Genomic DNA, 16,103 nt, shown 5'->3' with positions numbered 1-16,103 from the left:
CAGGCGCCCTCTGGCATCTTGGCTTGTCCCTGGCTGAGACAGGAGCTTCGGTGAACACTGGTGGCCTGTGGTCTCCTGGGTGGAGTAGATTCACGGCCTGTGCTGGCCGGAGCCCAGGAGGTGGTTTTGGCAGCTTCCTGTAGCCAGCAGGTGCTTAGAGCTGAGGAGCTAGCCTGCAGCATCTATGTGGGGCTGCAGCTCACTGCTTGCTGCCCCCACCCCTGCCGGCCTGGGCCCCGACAGCCCCCTCCTCCCGTTCACTCTCGTCTCTCCTCCCCGCCCCCACTCGCCCTGTTCACCTCTGTGTTTTCCATACTGTTATAGTTTCCTTTTCAAACATGAATCTTTAATCCAGGCAGAATTTTTTTTTTTTTTAACTATGTGTGCAATGAAACCCAGATTCGCTGATTTGCTGAGCAGCCTCTAGGCTGCAGGCACTGTTGTGGCATTTTAAGAAGATTTTTCTCTGCACTGAACCTCAGATATCTTATATCTAATAACACAAGACACCAGGTTTCCCAAATTCCTCTATTTTAGGAAACGGGAGGATGGCTTGCTAGACTGAGCTCATTTAAAAAATGTTATTTAATGCTTGTTCATTTTTGAGAGAGACAGAGCATGAGTGGGGGAGGGGCAGAAAGAGAGGGAGACACAGAATCGGAAACAGGCTCTCGGCTCCACGCTGTCAGAAAAATTTTTTTAATGTTTTTATTCATTTTTTTGAGAGACAGGGTGTGAGTGGGGGGAGGAGCAGAGAGAGAGAGAGAGGGAGACACAGAATCCGAAACAGGCTCTAGCCTCCGCGCTATCAGCACAGAGCCCGACTCAGGGCTCGAACTCACAAACCACGAGATCATGACCTGGGCCGAGGTCGGACACTTACCCGATTGAGCCACCCAGGCGCCCCTAGACTGAGCTCATTTTTATAAAACTGTGCTGAATGTTCTCATCTCCTGGACTTTGTAATCCAAATACGTACTCTCCCACAATCCGAATCCGAATTCTCCTCATTCCTTTCATTTTTTTGGAGCACTTCAGAATCCGGGTGCGCCATCCTTACACATCCTTCTGCCAGTTAATCTGCTCTACGTAGAGCTCGTCTGAAGCGAGCACTCCCCTTGCCTCGTTCCTTTCTCTGCGGCTCGCTCTTGGGGCTTCTAAGCTCGGTGACCTACATGTGACCCACATAGCTGTGGTCCGTTCACAGCAGCCTCTGGTGTCACGGCAGGACACGTTTAAGACCCAGGCTCCCAAGGTAGGTGATCTGAGTAGCTCACGCACCTCAGTGTCCCCAGAGGGATGGAGGGTGTGTACCCCACAGGGTCCATGTGGACGTTAAGTGATTCACTCCAATCCATGCAAACCGCTGACGTTGGTGCAAACTGTTATTACTATTTTCAGAAAAATCTGCTTTGAGGTCTTTCTGTTGCTCTGTTAGGAATATCTTCTCATTGTTAGCGGACTCCTTTGGAGACAGTCCCAGGAGCCCTCGTGCCTCGGCACTCAGCTTGAGCAGTGGGAGGGTCCCTAGGGGACAGACACCCATGACTGTGAGAGTAATATTTTGTCATTTTTTATTGGAGTAAAATATACATATATAATATGGGTTATTTTAACCATGGGTAAAGTTCAGTGGCATTAAACACATTCATGATGTTGTGTAACCATTACCATTAATCTTTACCCAACACTTGGGGATAATGGTGATTTTTAAAAGCTTATTATCTGGGCATCTTGTGGCTCAGTCAGTTGAGTGTCTGACTCTTGGTTTGGGCTCGGGTCACGATCCCCAAGTCGTGGGATCAAGCCCCACTTCAGGCTCCACGCTGAGCATCAAGCCTGCTTGGGATTCTCTCTGTCTCCCTTTGCCCCTCCCCCGCTCTTGCATGTACATTCTCTCTCTCTCTCTCTCTCTCTCTCTCTCTCGCAAAAAATAAATACAATAAAATAAAGGAAAATAAAATCTTATTCTTATGTGTTCATGCTGTTGCAGGGACCCCGCTTAAAATATTTCCTCATCAGCCAGGTCAGTTGTCAAGTTGTCCATTCCACCACAGACTCTTACTCTATCACAGAACTTAGGAGAGTTTCAAACAGCTGTTTCTTCCTGAGTTGGTTTTCAGCCATTGTTCCAAGCCGTCATGTTGATCCTGAGCCTGATACCTAATGTATTGGTGACCTTCCTGGGTTCACAACACCTGCAGATTTGATTAGCTGGTCTTAATGACCTCTGAGAATCTGCCATGTAAGAAATAATGAGAAACCAGCCAGGACACTCAGTGGCACTTAGGTTGACAATTCATGAGGAAGGTCAAGTGCATGTCATGTAATGTGGCACACTTATCTCTGCCGAACATTCCTCCTCAAGATTCCTCCTTCCAAGGCTCGCCACGCTACAGAGACACAGGACTTTTCTGCGTCTGTTGACAACCATGGAAGCTGATCCTGTGGGCCAGGCCATCTCCAGGACAATCACAGGAAGTTGTTCCATGCCTGGGACAAGTCTTAGCTGCATCTGGCAGCGAACAGAAGGTTACAGGCCATCAGGCTGAAGGGTCACCAGCAATCCCAGGGCTACTGGCACTGAGCCAGGACAAAGAGGAGCAGTGTAACGGGCTCCTGGAAATTCCCGACCCGCTGCCCTTGGGTCCCATGGCTTTTGCAGTCCCCTTTGGCAAGGAAGCAGAAGGCGGAGAGAAAGTGGAACATTATTCAGAATTCTGTTTGTTTGATGATTTTCACCTTTTGCAACCCATAAACACGCCCCAAACTTCCTGAGTATTTTCATGGCGAAGCCATTGGGAAGAGAATGGGGGAACTTCAGGTCGTTACCAACTGCTCCCCTTCATCTCGTGTTCTGGGACCGCATCCAAGATCCCTGGGGGCCGTACAAATGGCGGCGGTGATTGACTCGTTAGCTTTTCTAAACACTAGCTAGCATTTACGAAGCCCCCATCAACGGCAACACAACAACAAGAAAAAGCCAGTGGGGGGAACCTGCTCGTAGAGGAACAGTGATGAGGAAGGATGTAAGAGGAAATGAAAAGTCAGTCCGTAAATCAGACAAGGGCCAGTCTTATTTGTCTTTGCTTTTTTTTTTCCTCCCCGTCTTCTGATCTCTAGAGAAGAGTGCATGTAAAGGGACAGAAATATTCCACTTTGGAAGACAGCTAAATCAGGGGAAATGCTTCTGATAGTTGTGTGGGATAAAACAGTCTTTGCTGAGAGGGCTCGGACACGTGACTTGCAGGGCACTGCTGTGTCACTGTTTCCCTCCAGATGCCTCCCAGGAAGCTGCAGGAGTGGCCGGATCAGCCAGCTGGAAAACCTGCCCGGTGACGTGTTCAGATACCTTCCCGGGTCACCGGCCAACTCCCACTGTTTTTGCTTTTCTGGAATTTCAACTAATTTTTGTTCAACTTCTTAAGTTATGGAGTGTTGTTTAAAACATTTTTTTAATGTTTGTTTATTTTTGAGAGGCAGAGAGAGACAGTGCCGGCAGGGGATGGGCAGGGAGAGAGGGGGACACAGAATCCAAAGCAGGTTCCAGGCTCCACACTGCCAGCACAGAGCCAGACATGGGACTCGAACTCACGAACTGAGAGATCGTGACCTGAGCCAAAGTCGGACGCTTCACCGACTGAGCCACGCAGGCTTCCCAAGTTACAGAGTGTTCTTGAACACTGAAGGGGGAGTGATGAAACTTGCATTAATGAACAAGACACTTCCTGTTCTGGAAAAATTCACTGCTTTGAGCACTTCACAGGATTATGAGTAAAAGTTGATAAACTGGTAAGAGAAAGGAATGCCATTGGTGGCAGCTCCTGTGCCGCTGTCCCACGCAGAGCAGTCCGAGCGGTCGGTACCACATTGCACGGTGACGGTGTCTGCGCATTGGTAAACCAGAGCCTGCGTTCAGCGTGGAGGCCTCCCTCCGTTGTGGTCACGTGCCCTTGGTGGGCCGGGACTAGCCATTCTGCGTCTTCCACCGGCTGGTGCCACCGCTCCAGCTTCACCGACTGTCACTCCTACCCTCTCGGCGGCTGCAAATTCATCCACGCAGCACATCCCATCAGTGCACCAGGCCCACGAGACCACCGTGAGCATTGTAGAAGCAGAGCCTGCGTCTTAGTTCTCTCTGTCCCCAGCACGCTTCCCGTTCGGTGACTGTAAGTGTGGACACACGTGGAGTGAAGGCAAGCATGTTTTGTGCACACCCCCTCTGCCAGCCTTCTGTACTCTCTTGACTTCTTTTGGGTTGAGGAGGTTTTTGTAAGCTTATTTAGAAACATCATTAGATCCCCAGGAGGCTGGTGGCCTTCTGTCGTTCCCCTAGTGTCTCTATCTTACACAACCAGTAAATGACATCGGGAACATCTGAGAGCTGCTGCAGGCTTCCCCTGTCGCCCATGCACACGCGCGCCTGTGTGCGCATCAGTGCACTTTCATCAGCCGTAGTTTCGCGTGACCGCCACCGCTGTCAGTACGTAGATCTGTTCCGACACAGGGGTCCTTCCCATTCCCCCTTCACGGCCACGGCGCTAGTCTGTCCGCTGCGCCACAAGCCCACATCAACAATGCACTGCAGGTACTTCAGGGACCAGCAGTACCGAAGGGTCGAAACATAGCTCCCAGTGCAGCCACATGGAGGTCCTGTTCCTTCAGCCTGACTTGGGAAGCCTGGCTGCGAAGGCAGGTTGTGGACCCCATCCTGTGTGTATGTGGAGGAAATGATTTCATAGCTTTGGGATTTCACCACTGCAGAGGGGGCAGGGGGCCAATTCCGCCGAAACAAAGGGACAGTAATCACTCTGGCCAGAAAAGCAGTTTAAACCAGAGGTGTCTCTTTACAGCCTTGGAGACTTTCAGGATGTTTCTCCGTTCATTTCAGTGTTTTTTGACAATGGACATAATCCAGACAGGCCACTTCAATTTTATGGGAGTGAATTCTGGAGCACAAGAAGTGAAATTGCTATAACCTGGCCAGGTTTATCTCACTTTGCAAGTAAAACCGAGCGCACAAATCAAATGTTCAGACTTCTAAGGTGTCTCCTTCGTAAACTCCAACCAAATTATCCAACCGATAATCTGTCTCAATAGCTGATAAAAGCTCACGTTAGGTTTGCTTAACTGATCACTTTCACACCCCGATTTAATCCTGAACAGGCCGCTGCAGTGTCTGGATAGAGCATTTACTGTGTTTGATTTCAAAGTCTGGTACCAAGCCTTGTGTGACTGCCTCGCGTCCAGCTTAGAGATCACATCTGCCTGGTTCACCATCACATCCCAGTCTCTTGCCGCATAAATGTGTCACGAGTGAATCTTGGTGATTAGGTTTGTTAGGAACCCACAAACATAGTCATTTTTCTCAAGACTAGTATTTTTAAGTTGATTATTTATTTTGAGGGAGAGAGAAAGAGAACATGCAAGTGGAGGAGAGACAGGGAGAGAGATAATCCCAAGCAGGCTCCCGCTGTGAGTGCAGAGCCCCACGTGGGGCTCAATCCTACGAACCATGAGATCATGACCTGAGTGGAAATCAAGAGTTGGACGCTTAACTGACTGAGGCCCCTCTAGGCGCCCCTCTCAAGAGTAATATTGTATATATTTTTAAACTGTATTTATCTTAAAAAAAATTTGTTTAACGCTTATTTATCATTTTTGGGAGAGAGAGACAGAGCGTGAGCCGGGAAGGGGCAGAGAGAGAGGGAGACACAGAATTAGAAGCAGGCTCCAGGCTCTGAGCTGTCAGCACAGAGCCCGATGCGGGGCTTGAACCCACGAACCGCGAGATCATGACCTGAGCTGAAATTGGATGCTTAACCAACTGAGCCACGCAGGTGCCCTGCCAACCACATTCTTCCTGAGCTTCTGTGAATAATTAGGCCATGTTTGTTAGTCTTGATCATTCGAAGGCTTCTTGTTAAGCTTTCTTTGGGCAAGTCTAGAGCGCCTCCACTCCAGGGCTGGTTTGGCCTATTCCAATTCTAAGCTGTGGCCTTTCCAGAGTCTCTCCTGAGTGTTTCAGGTTTTTCCACTCTAACTGGTCGGAAGTCAGACATGTCCCAGCCCTGGTAGGTGTTCAGTTCGTGGGTCCCTGGTCGTTGTTTTTGGATTTGTGTTTCGGTTCACCTCATGGAGTTTCACTGTACACGTGCTGTCCTTAGTACGGGTCTTGTGGAGCGGTTCCTCTGTAGGCTTCTGGAACTCTTTCCTTACCTAGCTTCATCCTCTCTGGCCCTGTTCCCTGCAAATTTCAGCCACTTCAACCATCCAGAATTTTTATCTCTGTCTTCTCAACTCTGCAAGACTGCTGTGCTCTGTTTAGGACCCCCTCCCCTCACTGTCATGGTCTAGAAATGGGCCTGGAAGCCGAAAGCCAGGATGGTCCATGGGCTTAGCTCTTTCGTTTCTCTTCTCATACGGGTCACAGCCCTGCACTGACTGTCGTCCAGTGTCTAAAAGCACTCGTGGCATCTACTTGGTCTAGTTGGTTTTATGGGTAGGGGGTAAGTTCAGCGCCAGTGCTACACTGGTGTGGCTGGAAGTGGAGTGATTCGAATGTGTACCAACGGTTGAGGAACATATCCGTTTGCTGGAGCTGCTGTGACAAAGTGCCAGAGATTGGGTGGCTTAAACAACAGAAATGTACTGTCTTCCGATCTAAGAAGCTAGAAGTCTGGGATCAAGATGTCGTCAGGGCTGGTAGGAAGGATCCATCCCAGGCCTCTCTCCTGGCTGATTAGCTGGCTGATAGCCATCTTCCCTCTCTGCCTCTTTGTGATATATTCCTTCTATGCATGTGTGCACATTTTCCCCTCAGCTCCCACACTAATAGCGTCATTTTAACTTGCTAAAGATTCTGTCTCCAAATCCAGTCACACTCTGAGGCCCAGGGGGTTGGGACTTCAGCATATGAATGGGGTGGGGGGGTGGGGGGACCTAACTCAACCCATCCCAGGGAAGTTGAGATTCCACCCCAGGCTCGCTGGCACTTGGGCTTTTCTTTGACCCGGCGGGTCACTGTCTACCAAGAACCAAACTACGAGGTGTTTGTAAATTATGAAGTCAGCAAGTTGGGTTGGTTTAAGAGGAGAACAACACATAGCTTTTAGTCTTAGAAAGATGAGATTCAATTATTCCTTTAACACTTCCCTACAGATGAGCAGGCTTGTGATCCAGACACACCCTTCTGGAGGAGCTCAGCTTTAACCTTTCTCAGATTCGAGGAATGAGCACAAACACTTTTCCACAAGGTTACAGGATGTTGCAGGTTTTTCTTGTTGGAGATGATACTCATGGGGTGATAATGAGTCAGCTTGGTGGCTGTGGCAGGAAAGGCTCATGAGAAACAGATTTTTGATTATCAGAGCTAGAAAAGCCCTCGGAACCATTGGTGCATGGGTTGCGGGGGGGTGGGGGGGTGGGGTATGCACGCCACAGGGGAGAAAGCTTCCCCAGGGCAAGCAGTGCCTTGTGCCCTGGTAACACACAGCCCCATCATCATTTTATAAGTTACTTTCAAATTGATAATGTTTCTCTGTCCGTTTGTCGTGGCTTCGCCGCAATCACAGCACACGGGAGGCAGGCCAGGGCATACTGGCTCCGTTTACACATGCCGAGGTTCGCAGCGGTCAAGTGCTCAAGGCCGCCCGGAAAGTGAGAAGAAGCATCAGAATTCAAAAGGAACCCCTTTTTTTGTACTCCATTTCTCGGTGAAGATGAGCATGTCCTGCACCGAGAGGATCTGGAAAGCAAAATCACTGTGCACACAATTAGCCACAATTATGAATAACGTATAAACTGATGATGGCGCTGCTTCTGGGACGTGTGCAGTGGAGGAGGTCCAAGGGGAGGGGGCGGACTTGAGGGCAGCCGTGGAAGCTGGCGGTCCTGCACTTGTAAAAGGTAAAGAGCTCCTACGTGAGAAGAGACAGCAGCTCTCAAGCCCTCACGTCCTCTGTGAGTTCGCCAGTCCTCCAGCATCCTTCCACCTGTTGTGCACAGTGCCTGGCACACAGTAGGCACTTAATAACTGTTTGTTGAGTGGGGGTGGCTGGGGGACTCAGCCGGTTAGGCATCTGACTCTTGGGTTCAGCTCAGCTCATGATCTCCCGGTTCTAGAGTCCCAGCCCCAAGTTGGGCTCTGTGCTGACAGTGCGGTGCCTGCTTGGGATTCTGTCTCCTCTCTCTCTGCCCCTGCCCCGTGCACTCTCTCTCGTAAAAGAAAGCACAAACCCAGCAACCCACATAAAACACATATGTGGCTTGTGAATTATTATTAGCTGAGCCCTCGGTAGAAGCCCTCTTGTAACCAAAAGGATTTTAAACCAATTCACTCAGCTGAACGTCCCCTAGGCACTATGATATAAAGTTTTCATCTCCTGGGTAGTCTGCCCCCCTTTTTCTTACTGTTTATGTGTGGAGGAACGTGGGCCTTTGAGATGCCGGATCTCCCCCCGGGTCGGCTTGTGGTCGATCACACCCTCGTGCCATTTCGCTTCCTGAGCCAGCAAGTGTTGGTGCCTCATGCCTATAGCTGCTGATTCACAGGGGTGGCAAAATGGGGATATTCGAATTCTGTCATTTATTTTCCTTTATGGGTCAGAACGCATTTATAAACAGGTGTTTGCCTTCATCTTCCCAGTGGGACGGCTTGTCGAGGAAGGGCAGCATAGTGATCGATTCTTTCCCTTTGTTTACCTGTTTGCATGATTAATGTCTTGGAACTGTTTCATTGTATCTTTTTAAAAGAGTTTATTTATTTTGAGGAGGAGAGAGAGAGAGAAGGGGAGACGGGGAGGGGCAAAGAGAGAGAGAGAATCCCCAGCAAACTCTGCACTGTCAGCACGGAGCCCAACGAGGGGCTGGAAATCACAAACCGTGAGATCATGACCTGAGGCCAGATCAAGAGTCGGATGCTCAACTGACTGAGCCACCCAGGCGCCCGTCTTTAAGTTTATTTTTGAGAAATGTCAACATGCAACATGAGGCTTGAACTCATGATCCAGGCTGAGGCGGCCTGATGCCCCACGCTGTTTTATTGTAAAGAGCCTCACTTTTGCGCGGGCCGGCTGCTTTCAGGGCCTTTGTCATGTGCGCACCTGGAAAGTGCACGACACACCTGGGGCCATGGCTCGACGTCGTCGGTACAGACAGTGCTCCCAGGGGCCTGGCTTCTGCCTTTATTAGGGTCAAGGGGGGTGCGTAGGGTTTCAGGGGCCAGCTCTTGGGGAGTTTGACGCACAAGCGTGTGGAGAGAAAAAACAAGGGACCCAAACGGTCAGCTATCCGAATCAGCCAAGATGTGTACAGTCAAGTCGCCTGGGTGGGGTCAGGGGACCTGCTCCGGGTGCAGTGGCGGGCTCGCCCCACGCCCTTGGAGATGGTGTCTCTGCGGCGGACGCCTCGGCAGCCCGAGCGGTGGCCAGACACTTGCAAGCAATTGTAGCGGAAGCCTTTCCACTAGCTGCTTCCTGGGCCCTTCTTCAGCCTTGGCTTCCCCACCACTTCCTCCTGGAAGCTTCCCTGGGCCCCGCAATCGCACGTGTCTTTTGTGCGTCCCCAGAGAATTTTGGCTTTCCGTGACCATAGGACTGACCTCCCGGACTGCAATCGTCTGTTTATCCCTCTGCCCTCTTCCCCTGCCCCCCACGGCCCTGTGCCCTGGTCCCCTCTGTTTTCCCGGTGCCCACACGGTGTCAGCATATGAGCGGGCCACTGGGAGATGGCTGTTGAACAAATGAGTGACATTCAGACATGACCATGTCATTCTCCTCTTGCGCTCATGCTGTTCCCAGCCGACCCTCCGCCCGTGCAGCCACTGCCACGACTTGAGATCCCTTCCCCACCCTGGCTCTCACGCAATTCTCTGTCTCCATCATCGGGCAGGATGCACAGCGATTCTTGCTATTACTTTTATCCCCCCCCAAACTGCTCTTTTTTTTTTTTTTTTTAATTTTTTTTTTCAACGTTTATTTATTTTTGGGACAGAGAGAGACAGAGCATGAACGGGGGAGGGGCAGAGAGAGAGGGAGACACAGAATCGGAAACAGGCTCCAGGCTCTGAGCCATCAGCCCAGAGCCTGACGCGGGGCTCAAACTCACGGACCGCGAGATCGTGACCTGAGCTGAAGTCGGACGCTTAACCGACTGCGCCACCCAGGCGCCCCCCCCCAAACTGCTCTTAAAGGATGAGAAATCTGTTCCCATAAAACTAAGAACAATTAAGTTGACACTTGGTTCTGCACTCCGTTTGACTTCCTCTTTTAGAATCAGTTTGGGGAAGTACAACAAAGTTCCTGTTCACATTTCCCTACCACAGTAGCCTTTGGAAAGTTCGGGCTGCCCCAGGCTCCCCGTGAAGGCTTTCCTTAGTGGGTACACATGGCATTCCCTTGTCCCCTGGACCCTTCCCTGGGCCTGCCCTGCATCCCTGTTTGCCCGATTTCCCATCCCCCCGTGTTCCGAACTGCACAGTGTCACTTGAGCACTTCTGTTCAGTGGCTTTACCTCATCTGATGCCATGTTTCTGCAACAGGAGTTTATTGAATCGTGCATTTTCCTGTCTTTCCTGAATCATCCCCATGAGCTCACAAATGTGCTGTTATGTTTCTAAACTTTGACGGCGAGGGCTTAATCGCACCGCTCTGTCCCTCTTCTGAGTGGCCAAACGTCGCCTCAGAGAGGCGAAACCAAGGCCGGGCGCACCTGCCAAGTGCCTGTTCCCTCCTTGTCCCAACCCAGCGCGGAGTGCCTGCCCCATTGCCGCAGCCTCACAGGGGTTTTCGGAGGCGTAACGGTAGATCTCTTGTGACGACTGGCCTTTCCCCTGTCGGCGCTTGATTGGGTTCTCTGCTGCCTCGGGTCTCCGGTTCCCTGGGCAGTGAGGGAGCTGAGAGCTCTCCCAGATGCTGGCCTGTCGTTCTACAGGGGTCTCTTGGTCTCAGCTGGTGGCTTTATAAATGTGTCAGGCCCAAGAAGCTAGAGATAGAAAGGACCTCCTGTCCCAGTGGTCACCATGCCTCCTGGCAGAAGCCCACACTTCCTGCTGTCGCACACACCACCGCTCAGAAGAGCTAACCACAGCTATAAATCTGCCCCTTGCACTTGCCAACTGCAGCATCAAGTGTCTCCGCTGGAAAACAGCCCCGCCGTCGGCCCGTCGGCCTGCTCCCCTGGTCTGTGTCTGGTTCTCCACAGCAGAACACAGGGTGCCCTAATGTAACAAAATGGACGGCTTTTTAAAATTTTTTTAATGTTTTTATTTATATTTGAGACAGAGCATGAGCAGGGAGGGGCAGAGAGAGGGGGAGACACAGAATCTGAAGCGGGCTCCAGGCTCCGAGCTGTCAGCACAGAGCCCAGTGCAGGGCTCGAACCCACGAACCGCGAGATCATGACCTGAGCCGAAGTGGGACGCTCAACCAGCTGAGCCACCCAGGCGCCCTGAAAATGGACGGCTTTGAGGAAGGGCCTTACTTCCTTCTCCCTGGCTTCAGGAGATGGTGGGGAAGTTAACAGCGAAGACTCCTTGGAATGGCAGGGCCACGGTCAATTGCAGATACGTCTTTTCCTAGGTCTCATACCCAAGGAGGCAGCTCATTCCAGGTCAGGGGACAGTGGGGACTGAGGAGCTCCAGGGGCATGCAAAGCAACTTCCCACCTCCCGGTGCTGGTTTCTCTGGAGCATCATTCTCTTTTTTGGGTGTGGATCAGGTGAAGCGTGATCATGGCTCTCTCCTTTCAGCTGTCATAGTGCTTGTCAGCAGGCTGTGAAAGCTTAAGCCACATGGTTCCTGCCCTGCACCTCCCCCCCGCCCGCCTGGATGACAAGCAAACAACACCTATTTTCCGATGCCCCCTAGGACATCCTGATTTTTGGGACACACTGTGGTTTAGGACGGAATGCTGGCTACACTCCTCCTCTTGACTGTTTTACTCCACATTCGTTACTCTGAACCTCAGTGTTCTCAGACATAAAATGTCCACACAGAGAAAACAATTACCTTTCCCACAGGATAGTTTTGGAGCTTCAATGAGTTATGGTAAAGCAGTTGGGAGTTACAGAAAGACGGTCAGAAACTTCAGATGATGGTAATCCTCTCTCCTCTCAAATGTGTATGATTTTTCTTTTCTTGTTGAGCAATTCTCTAGAAGTTAAATAATGTTAGCCAATACCGACAACGGTGGGCACTCACGATTTGTACCTGATTTTTGCGTCCAATCTTGGCTTTGGGATTCAGATAGATAGTGCTAAGAAGGCTTTCTTCTCATTCGTTACTAAGTTTTTTTTTTTTTTTTGTAAGCATGAACACATGTGCATTGATGTGACACTCCTCAGCTGCATCAGTTGGGATGATTGTATAGATCTGGTCCTCTGACCCGTGGGCACGAATGCTATTGCTGCAGTCCCCAGTGACGAGCCATCCTTAAAATCATTGAATAAAGGGGCTTGTACATGGTGTACTAGCTATTTAATGCAAAGCTGGGTGGACATTGCATTTCACTGTTAGGGTGGTCGATCTGCTTCTCTGCTGTCCTTGTCATGAAACAGGTTCTCGGCAGAGCTGGAGAAGCCCATGCCGTGGGTCCGGTAACTTCTTGTCGAATTGCCTCCCTGCAGGCCTGGCGCAAGCGCTGGTTCGTCCTCCGGCGGGGCCGCATGAGCGGCAGCCCGGACGTCTTGGAGTACTACAGGACCAAGCACTCGAGCAAGCCCATCCGTGTGATCGACCTCAGCGAGTGTGCAGTGTGCAAGCACGTGGGCCCCGGCTTCGTCCGGAAGGAATTTCAGAATAACTTCGTGTTCATTGTCAAGACCGCTTTGCGTACATTCTATCTGGTGGCTAAGACCGAAGTAGAAATGCTGGTGTGGGTGTACAGCATCAGTCAGGTCTGCAACTTCGGCCAACTGGAGGATGGTGCGGGTGAGAGCAGGGCCGGGGTTGCCGTGAGCCGGGGGCGGCCTGGGGCATGTGATGCACCCTGGAGCACTTCTGCGGGAAAACACATCACGATGCCAAGCCCACCTCCTCCAGGGTATTCGGACGGGCTCCTTGATATCAGAATTGTTCCCACAAAGTACGGTTCTAGAAGCTGCTTCCTTTCACCTGGTTCTAGGTTTCAGGCCCCAGTGTGCACACACTGAGCATGACAAGTGACTTTGGTGGCCTTGAAGCCACTCCGTAGCTTTTGCAGTAAAAGTAGAATGTGGGTGAGGATGTCCCGTAGGGCTCTGAGTTTCCCCATGCTGTTGCGGCTGCTGATTTCCCAGAAATATTAAATACCACTGTTTTTCCAACATTCATGGAAGTCTAGCTTTTCTGTTGTCTAGTGGGTTGTTCTGCACTGGATGCTAGAACGGAACTCCTAGGCAGGGAAGAATTTGTCCTGTCTCCAATTGTCTCAAGGTCAGCTCAGGGCAAGTTAGCTCTGACATTGCTCTGGGCTACGTCTGGGTTCTTTCTCCTGTTCACTCTCTCTGTCGCTCACTCTCTCGCTCTCGTACAGATGCACGCACACGTAGCGTCCTTTCTATGTAATATACTGGCTGTACTGCATCTAGGGTTACAATCCACTCACCTTCACGGACTTTGCTGTTGAGCCCCTGGCATCATTGCACCACGCCCTGATCCTCAACCTGTGCGACCTTGAATCTGACTTCTTCTAGCACGTTAGTCTGGCAGACAAAACCTCAGTCCTAGATTCCACAGCCGACAGCATTACTGTGTGCTTATCACCTGCCGCTGAAACATGCCTCACACCGCTAGGTGGCGGTGGAGAGCCCGTCCGGCTCTCTTGGATGGCACAGAAGGGTGTGCTTCCTGAGGACAAAGTCCTGTTCTCTTCAGGAACCCGGGAAGCTTAGTAAGTGCAGCTAGCCATTCGGTTGCATTACTGAGCCTCGAGAGCACGCAAACCAAAGGAAATGAAGTGATGGCAAGCTTACTTGCAAAGCTGCAGCAAATCCTTCCTGGCTGGCGTCCAACAGTGAGCGCACAAGCAGAGCCTCCCTGACCAACTCTGCCTGGCTCGCCACTCGCTCTTCGCCGCCCTCGTCCCTACCTCCAGCCCAAGCCACATCCGTATTCATGTGCCACATTACACGTCTCTTCCGTGTCTTTCCTCATCCAGGAGTTACCCGAAAACAGATAGGTAACACGTGTCCTAGTATCCAAAGACGAACGGGAACGAGTCAGGCACTGGGCAGAAGATGGAAGGTTCTGGTATGAAGTTGGGGGAAGCCAGAAACCACCCCCTGTGACCTTTATCGTTCCCTGTAGCCCCCCGCCTTAGTTTTTAGAAGGTCGTAAGAGCAGAGTCCTCTCCATCTGAGAACCATGCCCGAAGGGCTTTCTTGTGGCTTCTCGCATAAAGTGTTTGGTTCCACATGCGACAACCATAGGTAGTCAACACATCGTGAGTACTCTGGCCAGGAACTCTGTTACATGCTTTTGTGTATTAACTCATCTTATCCCCAGACCGATTTTGTGGCATGTGTACTATTAGCATCTCCACTTTGCAAAGAAGGAAACTTGCAGCCAGCAGGTAACTTAACCAAAGTCTCAACAGCTAGATAGTAGAGCCTGGACTTGAACTCAGGCAGTTCTGGGCCACTCTGACTCAGGAATCCAGAACGTCTGCCAACTTGGTTCAAAGGGGAAGTAACAGCAGCCTTTTCACTGGAAGTTTCTGAATGTCGCGCTTCTTGAGAAACGCTGGCTTTACCAGCCATCACACTCTATTTCTTTCTTTTCTCTTCCTTACACATCGTCGACGGTATTATTTATTTATGTTTTATTTGTCTGTCTCCTCTAATGGACTGGAGATTCCAGTGAGGGCAGGGTCTTTGTCTCGGCAGGGTTAGAACAGTTCTGGGCACATAGTAGGTGCAATAGTAGATATTCTCTGTGGACATAGACATGTATATCTATATGCACACATACATATATGCACGTGCGCATGTGTAAGTACATGCATATTTATTATGCATAAATGTACGTGCACGTATACGTATTTGTGGAGTGCACAAATAGTAACGCAGGTCTACGGCTGCGAGCTATAAAGAAGCTGTGAGTGGACTCTGGTACCGCAGATTTTTCGGCCAAGAATGCTTGGCTTTTTTTACTCTTAATTGATTCAACACTTCTTTCTTGGAACATTGGCCTTCTTCCCCAGACATTGTTTATAGCTCGGGGAAATGGTCTCCTCCATCAGTACAAACACCAGCTGTGATTCGCATCTTCTCTTTGGCTGTCGCAGGAGTTGTGAGTGAGTGCTAAAGCTGTTCTCAAACGTTAACCCAGGAAATGATTTCTCCGGTAGATTCTGTGGACAGCTTCTCGCGCATGCCCCCATCCCTGCAGCCAGCCCCTGCCAGCTTCCTGCCCGCGGCCCACGCCGTCAGCCCCTCCTTGCCGAGTGACAACCTGAGCACCAACACCGGTGCCACTGAGGAAAGCAGGAGTGAGTCCGAGTCTCTCTCCCTTCCTGATTATCTGATTCTGTCCGACTGTGAGACCGGAAGACCACGTCACACCAGGTATGCTCGTGTGCGCGTCTCTGCACGTTTGTGGAAGGTCCACCACCTTCTCTGGCGGGCTCTGTCACGCACACAGTCTCCGTGTGCCCGACCGCTCAGGACACAGCAGCGCCTTCTAGCGGGCATGTCTCCCCTCGCCTCTTCCTGCTGCAGCCAAGGTGTAGGGACACAGGAGCCACGGTGAGGGATGAGTCCTGCATTCCAGCACTGTGGCTTTCCCACAAAGTTTCCAGCCTCGCATTTTCCTACGTATCCCACACTGAGATGATGGCGAAAACCAACAAACCGTTTTTTCCTGCATCCAAGGCCTGGTGAGGGTTGCAGAGGGAGAGAGGCATGGGAGAGAGGCCAGCGTGGGTTTTATCTATGGGTAGATGGCTTTTTTTTGTTTTAGTTTATTTGTTTGTTTTGAGAGAGAGAGCGAGAGAGAGTGGGAGGGGCGGAGAGAGAGAGAGAGACAGAATCCCAACCAGGCTCCGCTCTATCAGCGCAGAGCCCGACGTGGGGTTCGAACCCACAACCTGTGAGATCACGACTTGAGCCGAAATCAAGAGTCAGA

At 50.9% G+C, this 16,103-nt stretch overlaps 1 protein-coding gene across 1 annotated transcript in view; it reads left to right on the top strand.

The window, feature by feature from the left end:
- GAB3 (GRB2 associated binding protein 3) overlaps positions 1-16,103 on the top strand; it is a 79,913-nt gene that overhangs the window by 25,540 nt on the left and 38,270 nt on the right. Inside the window, exons 2-3 of the mRNA XM_045470982.1 lie at positions 12,626-12,929; positions 15,328-15,544. Of these exons, the coding sequence (XP_045326938.1) occupies positions 12,626-12,929; positions 15,328-15,544 (521 nt within the window). The remainder of the gene's footprint in view (positions 1-12,625; positions 12,930-15,327; positions 15,545-16,103) is intronic.

This window comes from Leopardus geoffroyi, chromosome X (genome assembly GCF_018350155.1).
Source record: "Leopardus geoffroyi isolate Oge1 chromosome X, O.geoffroyi_Oge1_pat1.0, whole genome shotgun sequence".
Lineage (NCBI taxonomy): Eukaryota > Metazoa > Chordata > Mammalia > Carnivora > Felidae > Leopardus > Leopardus geoffroyi.
The sequence above is the reverse complement of the archived record's forward strand: the minus strand, read 5'-3'. Positions and strand labels throughout refer to the sequence as shown.